We start from the raw sequence: 15,721 nt of genomic DNA, 5'->3' as shown, positions 1-15,721 counted from the left end.
ATGTTTGGAGACAGATATCAGATTTGAGAGCGAAGCTACCGTTTTGTTGTACTTAGGACTAGACATCAAACCTGCACTGATAATCGAATTCCCATAATTTGATTATGCAAGAAAACTTACCTTAATTATGTATGTATTTTAAAAGCAACATGTTGCTGAACAGATGAGTACAGTTTAAACAATAGCAAAGTTGATGGTTCTTTGGCCAGGAAGTCATCTACTTCAAAGATTTTATTGAAGATATTCAGTGCAGTGAAATAAGGAAACAAATGCTTCAAGAGATGGATAAATCACACTTTGTATTTTAATTTAAAATAACTATTGCTCTTTATCTTGTCTCATTTAATGAAATTTTTATCTTGGCACTCTCTTCCATTTTGAGTAAATTCTAAGCAGATGAATCCTGAAGCTGTAAATGAGGGTGTTCATGATGAGAACATTGGAAAAGCCTTTGAGCAAAAAGCAGTGTTTGAAAAATCTGATTGTTCTAAAGAGCAGCATGTTGAAAATGTGGTGCCTGCTTTCAGTACAGCACCACTAATAAGTACATATACTTATTAATCTTAAAACTGCTTTTTCTGCTGTGTTAAGATATTGAAAACTACTTAAAAGTATATTGTTATTTACAAGAATTGCCTATATTTTACAACAGCATGAAAGCCTGCTGTAAAGAGATGGCATGAATGCCATGTGAAGAGATGCTGCTGCTAAAACAGCTAGGATTACTGTGCTCTTATCTGTGTGAACTAATAACATTTGAATGTGCATTTTAATTATCATAGTAACAAGAATATTCCAAAATTGAAAAGAGTGAATGAAAGTTTACTCAGACCTCAATCAGTATTTCTGCAGAGGATGGTCAGGGCAGGATTTTTTTCTGCAGTACTATGATGAAGTTATTGCTCTACGTTTTGCATTTGTTCAGTTAAACGCCTCATGAAATTCAAGGCAGTTTGGCAGTATGCTTGCTGGAAAGGGGTGGGAGAAAAGAAAAATAAACACAAAAACACATTGCAGCAAGTATTCTTTCTCACTTTGTTGACCATGCTGGATTTTGTGCTTAAAGAACTGTACTAAAGAAAATAAACTACAGCTTAATAAAACGTACCGGGTTGCACACTAAGAGTACTTGTAGATTGAATTGTAATGACTCAAAATTCCAGCTGATTAGGCAGTTGTCTCCTGAATGTGCATTTGTGTATGTCAGCAGCTGTGCACAGACCTCTAAAAATGCTGTCGGTTGCAAGTCAGAAGTCTTTCAGTAGTTCAAAGTTGGATCCAGCTTTACTTGAATCAGAGTAAAATGCAGAGAGACTGTATCAGCATTAGTAAGTAATGTAGGTAATACAATCAGTAATGGTTCAGTAGGTTTAAGTGTTTGGTTGTGCAGTCTGTCTTTATGCTGTGGTGCTGCTCAGTGATTTTTTGACTTCTAAGTAAAGTTAGCTAGAGTTCTTGGCATTAACAACCAAACCACATGAAGCTGTTCCAGTGACCAGACATTTGGAGTTTATGGACTTTTTATGGGTTGGATGGCATTTGATCAGTGCCTAGAGAGATCTTCCAGGTGGACTGCAGAAGGAAATGGCATGACAAAATTGATGTATGCTTCTAGCTGCCATTCTGCATCCAGGAATTATTATGTTTTTTGTTTCAAAGCTGCTCTTCCACTCCAAATCAAAATGCCAGTTTATCTGCAGCCAGGGTTGCACCCTTATGTGCTCTGAGGTAGAAGGGCCGGTACTCTGCAGGAACATTGGTTACAGCTGTGCAAGTCAGGAAGCACTTCCAACTCTAGATGAAATGTGCATGTATTTGCACGTCTGTGTCTTCATATAGAGTTTTCTCAAAGGAAAATATTCTCTGACTTCTTTCAGTGAAAAACTAGTAAAAGTAAAGAGAAGGGAAGCAAGCGTAACCAAGCATGCTGAGTGGCTTCCCATTGAGGCTTGATCAAAGAGAGTGTACTGAATGTTCTGAATAAGAGCCAGCTATGAGTATTTTCTTAGATTGTCACAGTTTGGTGGTTTTGAAGAAGGTCAATAAGAAAATTTACTGGTGACATTTCACCCAATTATTACATATAAAAGAAATGTAAGGACATGTTTTTTAGTGTCAAAATATAATTGTGACAGTAACAATATAACGTACAATATAGCTAACAGCTACCTGCTTAAAAATACGTGAGTTCTTTTTCCCCAAGTAGTTTTAAACACAGCATTGTACAGATAGCATAAAATATGTATGCATATACACATGAGAAAATCTGACACATATTATGGGAAGGTAGTAGTTATCTTTCTGTATTGGCACAACTGCATTAATAGGTTTTGAATGTTTAATTGCACAGTGAAAATGGATACGTGGCCAGAGACCAAAAGTCTTGCACAGAATTTTCTCCACTAGCTTTAATCACCAGTTTGACAATCTATTTAATATGATTAATCATATAGAGCCAAATCTTTAAAGTTAAAACACCTTGCCTGCTTTTGTGTAAGCTCTATATCCAGTACTGGCTTGAGCCGATTAAGAGGGCATAAGTATGAACTGAGACAAAATATAAAAGCTCACCAAGCAGAATTCTGTAGAAGAATGTTAGTGATGCAACTGCAAGCATTAGCAGGTAATGATGTGGATGACGACATGGCAGTAAATTATATGTTAGCAGCTCTCATAGAAAGATCTGAAATCTTTTTTCCAAGTATTAACAAATTAAGTCTTTCTACTGACTGTAATCTTTTTCCTGAGAGTAAAAAGGTATCTTAACAACAAGCAGGCAAAACAAACACCTCAGCATGATTATATTTTGGCAAAAGCAAGTTTTAGTTTTGTGAAAGTAGCATGGAGCTCACAATGCAGAATTTGAATAAGTACTTAATGTAGGTTTCTGTTGTACATTGAATCTCTATAAACAGAAAGTATTATTTGAACTGCATACAAATTTCCATACTTCTGTTATCCCTTACATGCTGTTGGTTGAGTAAGGACAAAAGATGTAGCATTTGAAACTCATTTTACAACAGCATTTATCTTTCTTAACATTCTATTTCTTAGAATGCTGATAGCAGCATAACATTCATAAGATAAAAGAATTATCCTGTATACAAGGAGACTGTCATTTTTATCTTGGTACCACATTCACAGCCATTACCACCTGTCATTGTAGCAGTGTTCATCAACTACTCTTTTATATTTAAATTAACAAGTAAAGAGTGGAACTCCTGTAAATCTGTGCAGCTTTAGTCTTTTCATTAACTGCATCTCCTAATGGTTGTAACTCAGTCCCAGGTCGTGTTCCTAGCTGTATGTCCTGTCACTTATACTAATGAATATGATTTTTACAGTGCAATGTGTGCTCCACCTACCTCATTTATTGTCAGTGCTTTCTAATAAGTTGTTCTTAAGTGTTTACAGCAAGACTGAGACATGCATGAGTCAGTCACGTAACTGCTGGTGTTCTTGATCCAGTGTAACTGTTACTTTAAAAAATCTTAACAGTGACATTAAACTCATTTGGATAATGACCCTTCTGGTGCTAGTAGAAATCTGTCACTTCTGTATTTTAAGTGTAGGGAGATTCAAAAGGTACAATTAAGTTAGAAAACAGAATGCGTCACCAATAAAGGGATTTTTTTCTTGATGTTTCTGCAAACTTAATATTTTGGTTTATACTTCATACTCATTTGGCTTATAAGAATGTAAGCTGAATAGGTTATGAGAAATCATAGTCGTGTTTATGAATAGATGCTACTGTTTGTCTTGGTCATTTCTGTGAATCATGCTTGGATAGGGATACAGGTTTTAATTTATTCCAATATGAGTGATTTTGACTCAAGATATCATCTGGTGCATTTATGTTCATGAGTGCTACAAGCATTTTTTCTCTGAATGTTCTGACCCTCAATGCCGTCTTTCTCAACTGCACACTGCTCATTGTTCAGTCATACAACATTGTTTGTTGAATTAAAGTGAATATACCTGAACTGTTGTACTGATTAAAAAATAATTAATTTCTTAATGTTCTATTTCCACTAATTAAACAACAGTTTGCAATGCCCAAATTTATATCAAAAGTCAGAGAACTGCTACTACTGCTGCTGCATCTTGTCTAGTCCTTTTTTGGAGCTCATTTCTTTTCTTTCTACATTCTTTAACTGCATATCTTCAGCCATCTATTTCTGACTGCTTGATTCACTCCCCCTCATATTTTAGCAATACATTCACAAGCATGAAGGCAGTATTTCCTTCTTTTAGATTTATGTTTTTAAGCCCCGAAAAATCAGTTGGATGAAACTTCACCATGAAATTCTGTATGCAAGAATAAAAGAGGAAACAACAAATATTCCTTCTTTTCTATCATTGATCCTGGTGATTATGAGCAGAAATTCTGCACAGCACCTTGCTATGTACAAAAGTAGCTTTTGCTATTAGCAGGTGGCAGTACTGATCAAAACTAATTTGCAGTTGCAGTACTTATCTAGCACAGTACGTGAAATGGATCTGGCATAATATTATGACACAATTGTACTGCAATTACCTTCATGGAGATTAAGGTGTGCAGAATAAGGTGTAAAAGCACACTTTGATTCCATTTACTTTGCCTTGTTAATTTGAAATACTCTAGATCAGGACAAAGCTTCTTATAATTCTTTAACTTTGTTTCTAGCTTCCAAGCAAAGAAAAACATTACTTTGTTCTACTTCATTCAGGGATATTTCTGTTTTTCAGGGTCTGTACTGGCATTTCCTGTTCACAGACCTATGAATGGAAATCACAACAGCAGATAAGAAGTAGCTGAATAGCTAACTGTTCTCAGTCTATCTCTTCAGTCAGATTAGTACTTCTTTGCTGAAAGACACCTTAAGAAAAAAAACACTTAACATTCTGGGAGGGTCAATACTAGAAAATTGTACATTCTGAGGTCAGAGTTCATTCAGAAGCAAAATGTTGGCACATTATCTCTACCCTTGTTATCCTCCCTGAATAATCATCTTTAAAAAGGTGGATCCTGAATTTCACGATGACATTTACCCCTGCTCCTGCACTGCCAGTAATTGTTGCTGACTCATTGACTATATGTACAGTTATGTATATACATCTGGAGATTAATTAAACTGACTGTTCTGTAGGGCTTGGTGAACTAGTTGTCTGGAGCAGGAACTCACAAGGAAAAGAGCTTTTATTTGTTTATTTATTTATTTTGTGTCATATTTTAATGCTATTGACCAACGAGCAGTGACTTATCTATAGAGAGGAGTATATTTCCTAGCACTTATGGAATAAATCTAGAAGAGCAAGCACTTTTGACCATTTGTAACACAAAAATGGCATCACCAAATATGATAAAGTTGTGTGGTCAACCTTGGTTCACTCTTTAAATAAATGGATTGTGATCTGCTAACAGATGAATATACCATGGTGGCGTAAGGTACTTAAAAACAATCTCTTCTGTTGACTTCAGAAGATTGGTACTTTCTATATATTATAGATTGGTTTGCTGCTTAAAAATGGATTTAAAGAGAGTTAAGAGATGTCACTCATTTAGACTATTGGAGGCACAGCTAGAACAATTATAGCTGTATGATAAAGGCTGCTGTTAGTTCTGAAGGACAGTTTAAACAGCAGATAAAAGATGGCAGATGAAAGTGGCATAATATGTTATGGACCTAAGATCTCAAGATATTTCAGTGCAGCAACACTATAAATCTTTGTTCTGCAAATCAGTAGCATTTCAGAAATGAAAAATATGTTAACTTCTGTTTGTTATCATGTGTATGAATGAGTTGCCCGGAAAGCACAAGTATGTTGTGTTCCTCTGTGAAGGATGTCATGTATTAAAAAGTGTGCTTAGCCACTGATCTTTTCCTTTCTTTGTAAGCTTTCTGCACATTTTACTCTGCCTCCTGTTAGTTTATTTTAGTCAATGTCTTTTTGACATCTTGTTGGAAATTTCCATTCTTTCCACCATTCTTTATAGTAATCAGTTCTCTTTCTACCACTGTGGAGTTTCAAGTGTTCAGGAGCAACAGCAAATGCGTTTGTTGAATGTGTGTCAAAAAACACTTAGGTGAGAAAATTGTTGACAAAAACTTTAAAAACATATCCATTTTCATAGGCACAAACAAATAAATAGCATCAATCATAGTTTGTTATCCCTTATAGGATATATCTGAGTTCATCATACACTCCCGCTTCAAGTAAGTTTCTTTTGGGAAAAATAACAACAACAAAAAAACTGCTAAGTTATTCACTAGATATATTTCTCTGACATTTATATATATGAATTTCCTCAGGTATAGGTAATGATAGATTTAGCAGAACTGTTTGGTTTTAAAGTTAATGTTTCCATATGATAAAATTCATACAATTGAACAGAAATGCTATTTGCTTTGTACAGGGTGAGAAATGGATAAATAACAGAAAAGAATTCCAAACTTGAACCAAGAAATTCTTAAGATGCAGTTACCCTTTTTAGGGAAAAATAGAAGTTTTTTTCATATTGTAATAATTCTATTGTTTTGTTTGTTTGTTTGTTTACATCAGGCCATGATTCTGGATGAAAAATGATTCTCAATATTTATTTTACTGCTGAACAGTTTGTATCTCAAGGCACAAAATGAAAATAATGATAGGCTCTTGTAGAAAATTGGCGTGAGCCACTTTTGAACTAAAAAGGCTGCACTGTAGCAAGTCAGAAGGGTCACTGGTTAGCAATTGCTTTAAAGAGCAGCGTGCAGCTATGCCCAGGACCACACATGAAGCTTCAGTCTCTATTCTCTGTAAAATAGTTCTTAATGTATTTTAGAGTGCAGCAACTACCCCCAAAATGTTAGACATTTGTCATATATAGGCAGAGCTTTTCATTCTTCAGAAAAGCTGTATTGTGCAGGGCATTCAACCAGACATTCACACCGTGGGTAGGGCTGCGGCTGAGGTCTGGCAGCTGGATCTGGTATTCTGAAGGTGTTCAAAATCCTCCTTTAACACGGAGATTGAAACTGTCCCTCCAGTAAAGTTTGGTTTCAGAACTTATCAGCACCTTTACTGCTTCCCAGCACAGGACATAACTCTAAAATGCTAATTTGATCACCAGACAGCTTGAAAATGTGTAAGCTGAACATTGCTTCTGGATGGAGTATCCTGAGTTGGAAGGGACTCACAAGGTACATTGAGTCCAGCTCCTGGCTTCCTGCGGGGCCACCCTATGACTATAATAGCATTGTCCAAATACCGCTCGAACTCTGGAAGTGTGATGGCATGAGCACTGCTCTGGAGAGCCTGTTCCACACCCACCACCCTCTGGTGAAGAACCTTTTCCTAGTACCCAACCTGACCCTCCCCAGCCACAACTCCATGCCATTCTCTCAGGTCCTGTCACAGATCAGAGCTCAGCACTGCCTATCTTTTTCCCGTGAGAAGCTGCAGCTGCCATGAGGCCACCCCAGGGGCCTAATCTATTCCTCATCCCTCTTTTCTTCTAGACCCTTCACCATCCTTATAACCTTCCTTTGGGTACTCTCCACTGGAGACTGATAGCTCCAGAGGCAGAGATGGTTGGAATTATTCCTTAACTTTTGTGTCTTTTTTTTTTTTTTTTTTTTTTTAGTAATGTACATTTTGCTTATTTGTGTTCTTGATGAGCATAAAACTGCCTTAGTTCTGTGTCAGCAAATCTTTTTATTTCTATCATAAAATACCATCTTCAGTTATTTATTTTTTTAAAGAAAAATCAACATAGATATGTTTTTTGTTGTTGTTGTTGTTTTGTTAAACTTCACAATCAATATAGCATGTCTTTCCAAATACTCCAGTATGTGGTATTGTTTGGAATGGAAATTATTGCATTTGTTCAAGCCATTTAATTATTTTTGCATTTTTCTCCACCTATACTAAAATGTTTGTTGATTCTTAACACATTAATGCTACTGAGAAGCTGCTTTGGGGATCAGAAATCCCCTCGCCCTGCTGAAAAGGAGCTTCTGTTCAACAAATAATACAGCAAATATTGTTTAACCTTTACAGCAGTTGCATTCCCTTTCCCCCAAAACAATTAAAATGAAACAAAAAGAAATAGCAAGGAAGTGAGACAGCCACTGCATTCTGTCAGCTTGTGACCCAGAGCGGATATCAAATGCATCTTCTTTGGTATGCTAGACAGTGTAATTAATTAGGAAGAAAAAATATACCAGACTGAAATTCACCAAGAGAAATTGCCTGCTGCCTGAGCACCTTTTGTTATAGACTTAATTTCTTCCTACAGAACTTTGTCTTTACAAATGACAAAGTTTAAAAGTACTAATGATATAGACAAGCTCTATATACATTAAAAACTGTAAAAAAAAAAAAAAAAAAGAAAAAAAAAAGAAAAAAAGTATTAATTATAAACCATAAACCATGTATCTTTACTATGATGGTGGTGAGATACTAGAACAGGTTGCCCAGTGAGGCTAGAAACATTAAAGGCCAGGCTGGATGGGGCTCTGAGCTACCTGGTCTAGAGGGAGGTGTCCCTGCCTGTAGTAGCAGGGCTGGAACTAGATTGTCTTAAAGGTCTCTTCCAACCCAAACTATTCTGTGATTCTATGATTAATTATACAAAGTTCATCTCCTGTGTTTCCAAAGGATTGCCAGTGCTGGACTGCAACCATGAGATGAATTCTCAAAGGGAGATGAGTGCTGTCTGCAAAGAAAAGAAATCCATTTTATTATTATTTTTTTAATCAAATTATTTTTCTTATGTTTTAACGATCTTCTGCCTTGGGAGGGCCTAGTTATTCTCCCATGTATTACAGAGTCATATCAGTCAGAGACAGCATGTGTTACTGTCAATGCTAGCTAAGAATAAGTTTAAAATAAACATTACAAAAACAAATTTCAGTGGCAGTGATTGAAAGGGCTGAATTCTTGACACACTCTTATGCAGCGTTTGAGGCACAGACTCAGATGTGAATGATCCAAATCCTTTATTACAAGTTCTCACATCCCTTATATACCTTCACAAGTTGTTGTTTTCTAACTTTCCCATCTGCCCTTACAACTTTCCCAACCACCTTCACATGTCAACAAAGCATTCTGCAAACACTTTTCAACTGTCCGTGCAGGCACATATCCAATCAGAGCTGTGAGTCCATTCTTCTCCTTCCAGAGGTGTCTTTGGTTCTCATGCTGTTTATCTTGCTCCACAGCTACTGCTCTGAAAAGCTTTTCTTGTATTCCCACACTCTTAGGGTACTTCTCTATTGGAATAAAGTTTCTTAAAACTAAGGGCATACTTAGGCATCTAGTGATAAGGGGTATGGATACTGAGTTTTATTTACTTTTTGAATAATTAGATAAAATATTATCAACTATTTAATATTATTTTGGTCTGAGAAGGACGTTAATGAAATACTAAGACTATGACTGGCAGTCCAGTTTGATAAACCTGCTCATGTCTAATAGGGTTCCACTTAAGAACATTTAGTAACTAGTCTTTTCATATAGCTGTTTTTCTTAGTTGGAGTGGGTCCAGCAAAGAGCAGAATGGTGGGGAAGGTAGGGAAGTGCTTCTGGGGAGATTAGAGAGATTAAAATTTATGGCCTGATCCACACATGTATATTGCAGGGAAATTATTCCTAATAGTCTTAGCCTTAGAAATGGTTGAAAATGGCTTAAAAATCTAGCAATCTCTGAACCATGTTTTAAAACAGTTTGTTTAAGAGGGAGGAACAAATGGAGGTGTTTGTTTTTTGTCTTGTTTTTGTTTTAATTTTGATATAGCCATTTGCATGTCAAGCATGTGAAAACAAACTCATGGCCTATAAATCTACTATATCATAACAGAGTATCTGCTTATACAAGCTGCAAGCATGGAACATAGAAGCTGTGATAATCCTTGCAACGTTGGCATAGAATACTGTGATGTCTAAGGTTTGGCTGAAGGTACAAAATAACATGCTTCTGTATTTTCTTGCTTCCCTTACTTCAGCGTTTGGAAGAACTTCACGATGTTGCAGTCTGTTGTAAATTGTAATGCTTCCTCAGGGAACAGCTGAAACCTTCCTTTTACTTAAGTGATAACAAGGCATTGTAAACTTATTGCTTTCTTCAAGGGCTTGTTTTGTACTGTTGCTGCTTTCCAGAGTGCTAAAACAGCAAATCTGCTGAAGTGGAGCATTTTTCATTGTGCTGCATGGACCCTCAAATATCACTGTAAGGACAAATTGTTAGGCAAGAAAAAAACTGCGTTAGGAATTCCAAAACATCGTCATGTTGTATTCTTTCTTCCAGTCCCTCCCCAGTAATGATCTGCTACTTCTTTCTTTTGAGAACTAATGTGAGTCTAGCACACAAAATCTTTACATTTTCTGAAGTAATTTTTCTGAATCATTAGTACTCCGCCAAACTCATACTTTTGGCGGTGGATTTCAAAAGCCCATAAGATTTCTAACTGAGAGAAAAATGTGAAAGATAAGGGAAAAAATAAAAGCAATGCTGTTGCTCCTTTTAGTTTGTATGATCCTGCAACCAGTTCTTTATCCATCAAGCAATCCAACCATCAAGTCCATGTCATTCCAATTTGGAGAGAAGAATGGGGGACTGTGTCAGAGGCCTGAAGTGCAGATAGATGACATCAGTGGCTCTTCCCTTGTTCATTAATGCATTTACACCATTATAGAAGGCCAGTATGTTGGTAAAGAACTTGCCCTCACTGAAACCATGCTAGTTGTCTCATATCACCTCCCTGTCTTCCACATGCCTTAATAAAGCTTTCAGGAGGATCTGTTCCATGATCTTCCCGAGCATTGAGGTGAGGCTGACAGGTCGGTGGTTCCCTGAGTCGTCCTTTCTACCTTTTTGAAAAAAAGACATAACATGACTTTTTCTTGGTCACCAGGAGCTTCACCTTTCTGCTATTACTTTTGAAATATCATTGATTGTGGTTTGGGAGCTATGTCAGCCACTTACCTCAGGACTCTGGGATGTGTCTCATGGAGACTTAGAGTTATGGATGTTCAAGTTCTTCGGGTCGTCGTGAACCTGATCTTTGCTGACAGCAGGAGGGGCAGTCAGCCTTCTCCTTGTCTGTTGTTATCAGCCTGTCTCTGTTGCTCACTAGGAGTTGGTACACCTTGGACTTTCCTTTTCTGGTTGATGTACCTGTAAGAAGCCTTTCTTATTCTTATTTGAACCCCTTGTCAAGTCCAGTTCAAGCTGAGCCTTGGCCTTTTTGACCCAGTCCCTACACATCCTAGCAACATTCCTGTACTCCTTTCAGGGTACCTATCCCTGCTTGCACTGCCTTACATATGTCAAACTGGCTTCTAATAGTTACATTACACTGTAGTTTCACAATGTAAACATACATATATATTTACAAACTTGGTAGAGGCAATTCCTACTACTGCAATATCAAGGGTGATTTGGTATAAAAAGTAGAACAGATCTGTGGGCTGAGGATGTAGTCATATTATTTAGAGATAATTTAGTTTGCCAAGTAAGCCAGTGAGCCTTGCAGTAAAACAAAGCAGAATTGGATTACTTACTATTATTAAATGTAATTTCACCTTGTTTAGGAAAGAAATGGTTTCTCTCTAATGCTTTGCTAAAGCTTTATAAATTAAAATGCTACTGTTGCTCCCATGGCCAATCTGTTTAATTTACAATTCACTTGTGCAGTAGCTTGAAGAATAATTGTATAAGAAGTTATATCAATTAATTTTACAGGAAAATGAAACCACCTGTAGCTGTTATGTCACAGGATAGAGTTTAATAATGGTTTTCTTTTGGGACTGTTTTCAATTCTTGCTTTCAGATCAGTAATATCTGCAGTCCTTTGATTTAGATCAAAGCAAGAACACAGGCTTCTAGGAGCAAGTCGGAGTCAGAAGGTGAAAACAAAGAAAATGACAATAATAATAAAAATAATAAAATCCCATTCCAGAGCCTAGAATAAGACTACTAAAATGAGGAACTCAACTCTAGATGTTTATAGCCATGGCATTATTTCAGTGTAATTTACTTCAACATATGAGACCAAGCAATCAGCATCTTGGATATCATATTTTCTCCCTGGATTATTTACCAAAGATATCTTTTCTATACATGTGTTGATTTTTTATTTTATTATTTATTTATTTATTAACTTTCTCTGACTATATCCATGTACCATCATCAAAGATCTAGGGCACTTAGTGTAACTATTAAAGATGATATATGAAATCTGACAAATTTCATTTTAGGTAATTACATTCTGCATAGGTCTTCTGTCTAGAGAAAGTTTTCCTGCAATTTTGATAGGATAAGTGATCTGCTACTGCAGTATTGTGCTTTTCAGTAGCTGCAGCACTGGAGAGGTAAACAAAGTAATTTTGTATATTAGCCTCGTTTTTCTTTTTTCTCATTTTGTGAAATTACACAGTATTGTGTGTTTATCTGTATCAGTCTAAGCAGAAGTGGTTACATTCAGAAGTATGAATTCTTTTACCCTGAATATAATTCTTGAAAGGATCTGTGTAAATTGATCACTTCTCCTAATTCTGAGAATATTTTCTGCTGCTCACAGCTTTTTTTCTTTAGATAAAAGTTTTTTTTTGTGTGTGTTGAAAACTGAAGATTGTTGCCTGTGAACAGCTAGCTAATAGGAAGATTAAATTCATTATAAGCCAGATAACTTGCCTGATAAACTCACATATGACCTCAACAAGAAAGTGAAGATTATGAATTCATCTGACCTGCACATAGATCTCCTTCCTATGTTTATTTGACAGTTTCTTTCTCTTCTGGCTGACTGACTTTTCCCTCTGGAAAAAGAGAGTAGAGAAAGAAGGATAACTAATTAATACTTTTTAAATATTTTTTTCTTTATTTCTTCGCTTAATTTGTCAACTATTTTCAGCTAGTTTTAGGAAAAAAATACCAAATAGTTTCTAATGAACTATTACTGCTAGCCAATTAAAGCTTCCCTCCTCCCCCCACCCCCTGGAAATTGCTTCTAATCCTGGTCAGATGTATTCATTTGAGGAAAACAGTATAATTCAAGTCAATTAATGAGTAATGATATATTCTCATCATTAAAACTATTTTCAGTTTTGGTCAGCTCCAATCCAAATTAGACAATAGCAGATACAGGATGTGCATATAGAAGAGAAAAGGAAATCAAAGTATAAAGATATATGTAATATATCTTCTTTTTGAGGCACTGTACAAGCAGATGTTGAAAACAAAGTATGGTGAAAAGACATGAGTTACTTGAATGTATTTTAGCTCAGATATGTGTTTTTATTTTTCTACTATCATGTACGAAAGTCAAAAATTGAATACAAGAATTTACAAACAACAATCAAAACTCCTAAAATTAAAGTTGTGAGATGAAATTTCTTTTTTTACTGCATTTACTACACTGTCAGTCTGGAATTTACTGGAATTAAATTAAGTCACAAATGTATTTAAGTTATAGGATAATACCTGATAATTTTGAAAGAACTGTTTAATCATATAGAATTATAGGGGAAGTTGGTTGTCAATTGGAAATTGTATTTTTCTTTCTTTTTGTGGCAGACTATAAAAGGATCATTAATGTTACAAATTATTACCCACAATTAAAATGCAATCGTTTTCTGACCAAAAGTAAGTTTCTAAGCTTCTCAAGAAGTTATTAAGAATTGTTTTGAATGGAAAGTGTTAAGTCATCTAAGATTAGCGGTCATTATCACACCTTGTTTAAGAGGTTGCTTTCAATGTTAGAAGTTATGTGTTCCTTGAGTAAAATTATATTTTTCTGAGAGTTCCCTTCACTTCATGCTGGTGCCTTGTAAACCAGTGGGCACGATTTAGTTAAATGATTAGGACAGGCACCAGATTAGCATTTAGGTCTAACCTTACACTGTTTACACATGTGCTGCATAAATATGCTTCAGAGACTATTATTTACATTGGGTACTCTCTTGGTAGTCATGTTAGTAAACACAGGGCAATTAATTTTATACAGATTGAACAATAAATCAGCTGGCATCATAAGCCTCTTTTCTCATCCCCCTGATGCATTGCCTGGGCACGATCTTCCCAGTAGCTGTTGAAAATGCCTAATTCCCATGTCTATGAATCAGTTTGTGGTTCAGCACTTCATGGTTCTTGTTCTTAGACAGAGAAACACTGTTATGTTCTTCAATCAATAAATAATACATTCTCCCTGGCTGCAGAATGGGGATTTGGGCAGTGCATGTCTCCTTGACACCACTATATTGCTCTGGGTCTAGGCACTGATCATGCTGACATGCATTTCTTTAATTTTCAGTCTTATTTCCACTAAAGATCTTAATTAAATACTGGTGATGTATAAGACAGTGGGGACAGTGCTTCCCTGCACATTACATCTTTTGATACAGAGGGCAGGGATTTTCTGACTTGCAGCATTCAGCATGTATGAGATGTCTGTCTCTAGTAAACTGTCATCTGTCACATTTAACCAAACTTGTGCTAAAATAAGCTGGGGAAGGACTGCAAAACTCAGAGAGAATCACAAAGCCTGGGTCTGGAAGCAGTGGAGCTTCCAGCAGAGCTGACAGCAGTGTGCTCCCTCGTGCAAGTTCTCAGGGAACGTTTCTTCTTGGCACCGGCACAGCAAAGTCTGCACTTCTGGCACAGATGTTCCTCCAGCAGCTCTGAAGTAAGGCTGCTTGCTGGATACCATGCCATGCCCGGGGGTTAGTGGTACACCTCAGCCTCTCAAATTGACTCACCTCTGATGAAATCCAGCACTTAAAGAAACAAGAGATATGGGGCTTTAGCTGATAATACTGTCTCAGCTAGGGTGGCTGATGAACTGCCACAGCCCAGCGCAGCGTCGCTTGGCACTGCTGCAACTTTCTTCAAAGCAAACTATTGGTAAAATCCTCTTGTTTCCCTCTGATCGCAAGCTGGTGTGACAACTGGAATGATTTGCCTGTTGGAAGAATGTTGACTCTAGAGTGGGAGTCGGAGGGACTGCAAACAGTGGGTATTGTTGTGATTATATTTGCATCTCTGAAGCTGCTTCATTTGCTGGGACTGATTGATTTTTCTGAAGGTAAAGTGGTCACTCACAGTTTGTGCTGTTTCTAGGTGTGGTATCAGATCTGCTAAAATAGACTTAGAGAGCATCAGGTATAAAAGCTGTGAAATGAAAATGCTTGGAAAGGGAAAATAGCAATCAGACTAAAAATCTAATATTGTTCCTGCTGCTTTTACTTTGTTATTGTAAAACTGGAGTAGATGTTAGTTAGATGCTAGCATCAGGTTGGGATTTTACAAAGAATTAAAAAAGATGAAAGCAAAGAATGTAGCATTTATCTGTCAGTTGCTTTGAAAGCTGTTCACTGCCAGACAACTTGGTGCATTAAGTGAATCTTAGCTCAGTTCATGTTTGTAACACTGTTTTTCTGATTTATGCATTTAGAGGTGTGATCTGACTGCATCTGTGTTTTAGACCAGTTTCTTAGATAAATGCAAAACACCATTATTACAGGATAAGTAATATAGATGCAGCTTTAGGAACATATCTGCTTTATACCTTCCCAAATAAATAAAGCTTATATGGGTATTGTGTATGTATTATATTATATATGTCTAATTAAGGTATGTTTATAAATTCCTGTTTGGTTGCTCAGATTCCTATCTGTTCCCTACTTCATATCTCCCTACTTCATATCATTTCATCTATTTTCACAGAAGATTTCACAGTAATTTTAATAGGAATTTTAT

The 15,721-nt window shown here is 36.4% G+C and overlaps 1 protein-coding gene across 14 annotated transcripts in view; it reads left to right on the top strand.

The window, feature by feature from the left end:
* The window catches only part of KCNIP4 (potassium voltage-gated channel interacting protein 4), a 375,533-nt gene that overhangs the window by 273,754 nt on the left and 86,058 nt on the right, over nucleotides 1-15,721 (top strand). Inside the window, exon 1 of one of the 14 annotated variants that reach the window (XM_072334033.1) lies at nucleotides 14,347-15,047. The exons of 10 other annotated variants lie outside the window; for them this stretch is intronic. In XM_072334033.1, coding sequence (XP_072190134.1) covers nucleotides 14,936-15,047 — 112 coding nt within the window. In that variant the 5' untranslated portion in view covers nucleotides 14,347-14,935. Of the gene's footprint in view, nucleotides 1-14,346; nucleotides 15,048-15,721 lie in introns of those variants that run through there. 3 more of the 14 variants (XM_072334044.1, XM_072334038.1, XM_072334041.1) reach the window with 3 other exon arrangements.

This window comes from Excalfactoria chinensis, chromosome 4, assembly GCF_039878825.1.
Source record: "Excalfactoria chinensis isolate bCotChi1 chromosome 4, bCotChi1.hap2, whole genome shotgun sequence".
NCBI classification, from domain to species: domain Eukaryota; kingdom Metazoa; phylum Chordata; class Aves; order Galliformes; family Phasianidae; genus Excalfactoria; species Excalfactoria chinensis.
The sequence above is the reverse complement of the archived record's forward strand: the minus strand, read 5'-3'. Positions and strand labels throughout refer to the sequence as shown.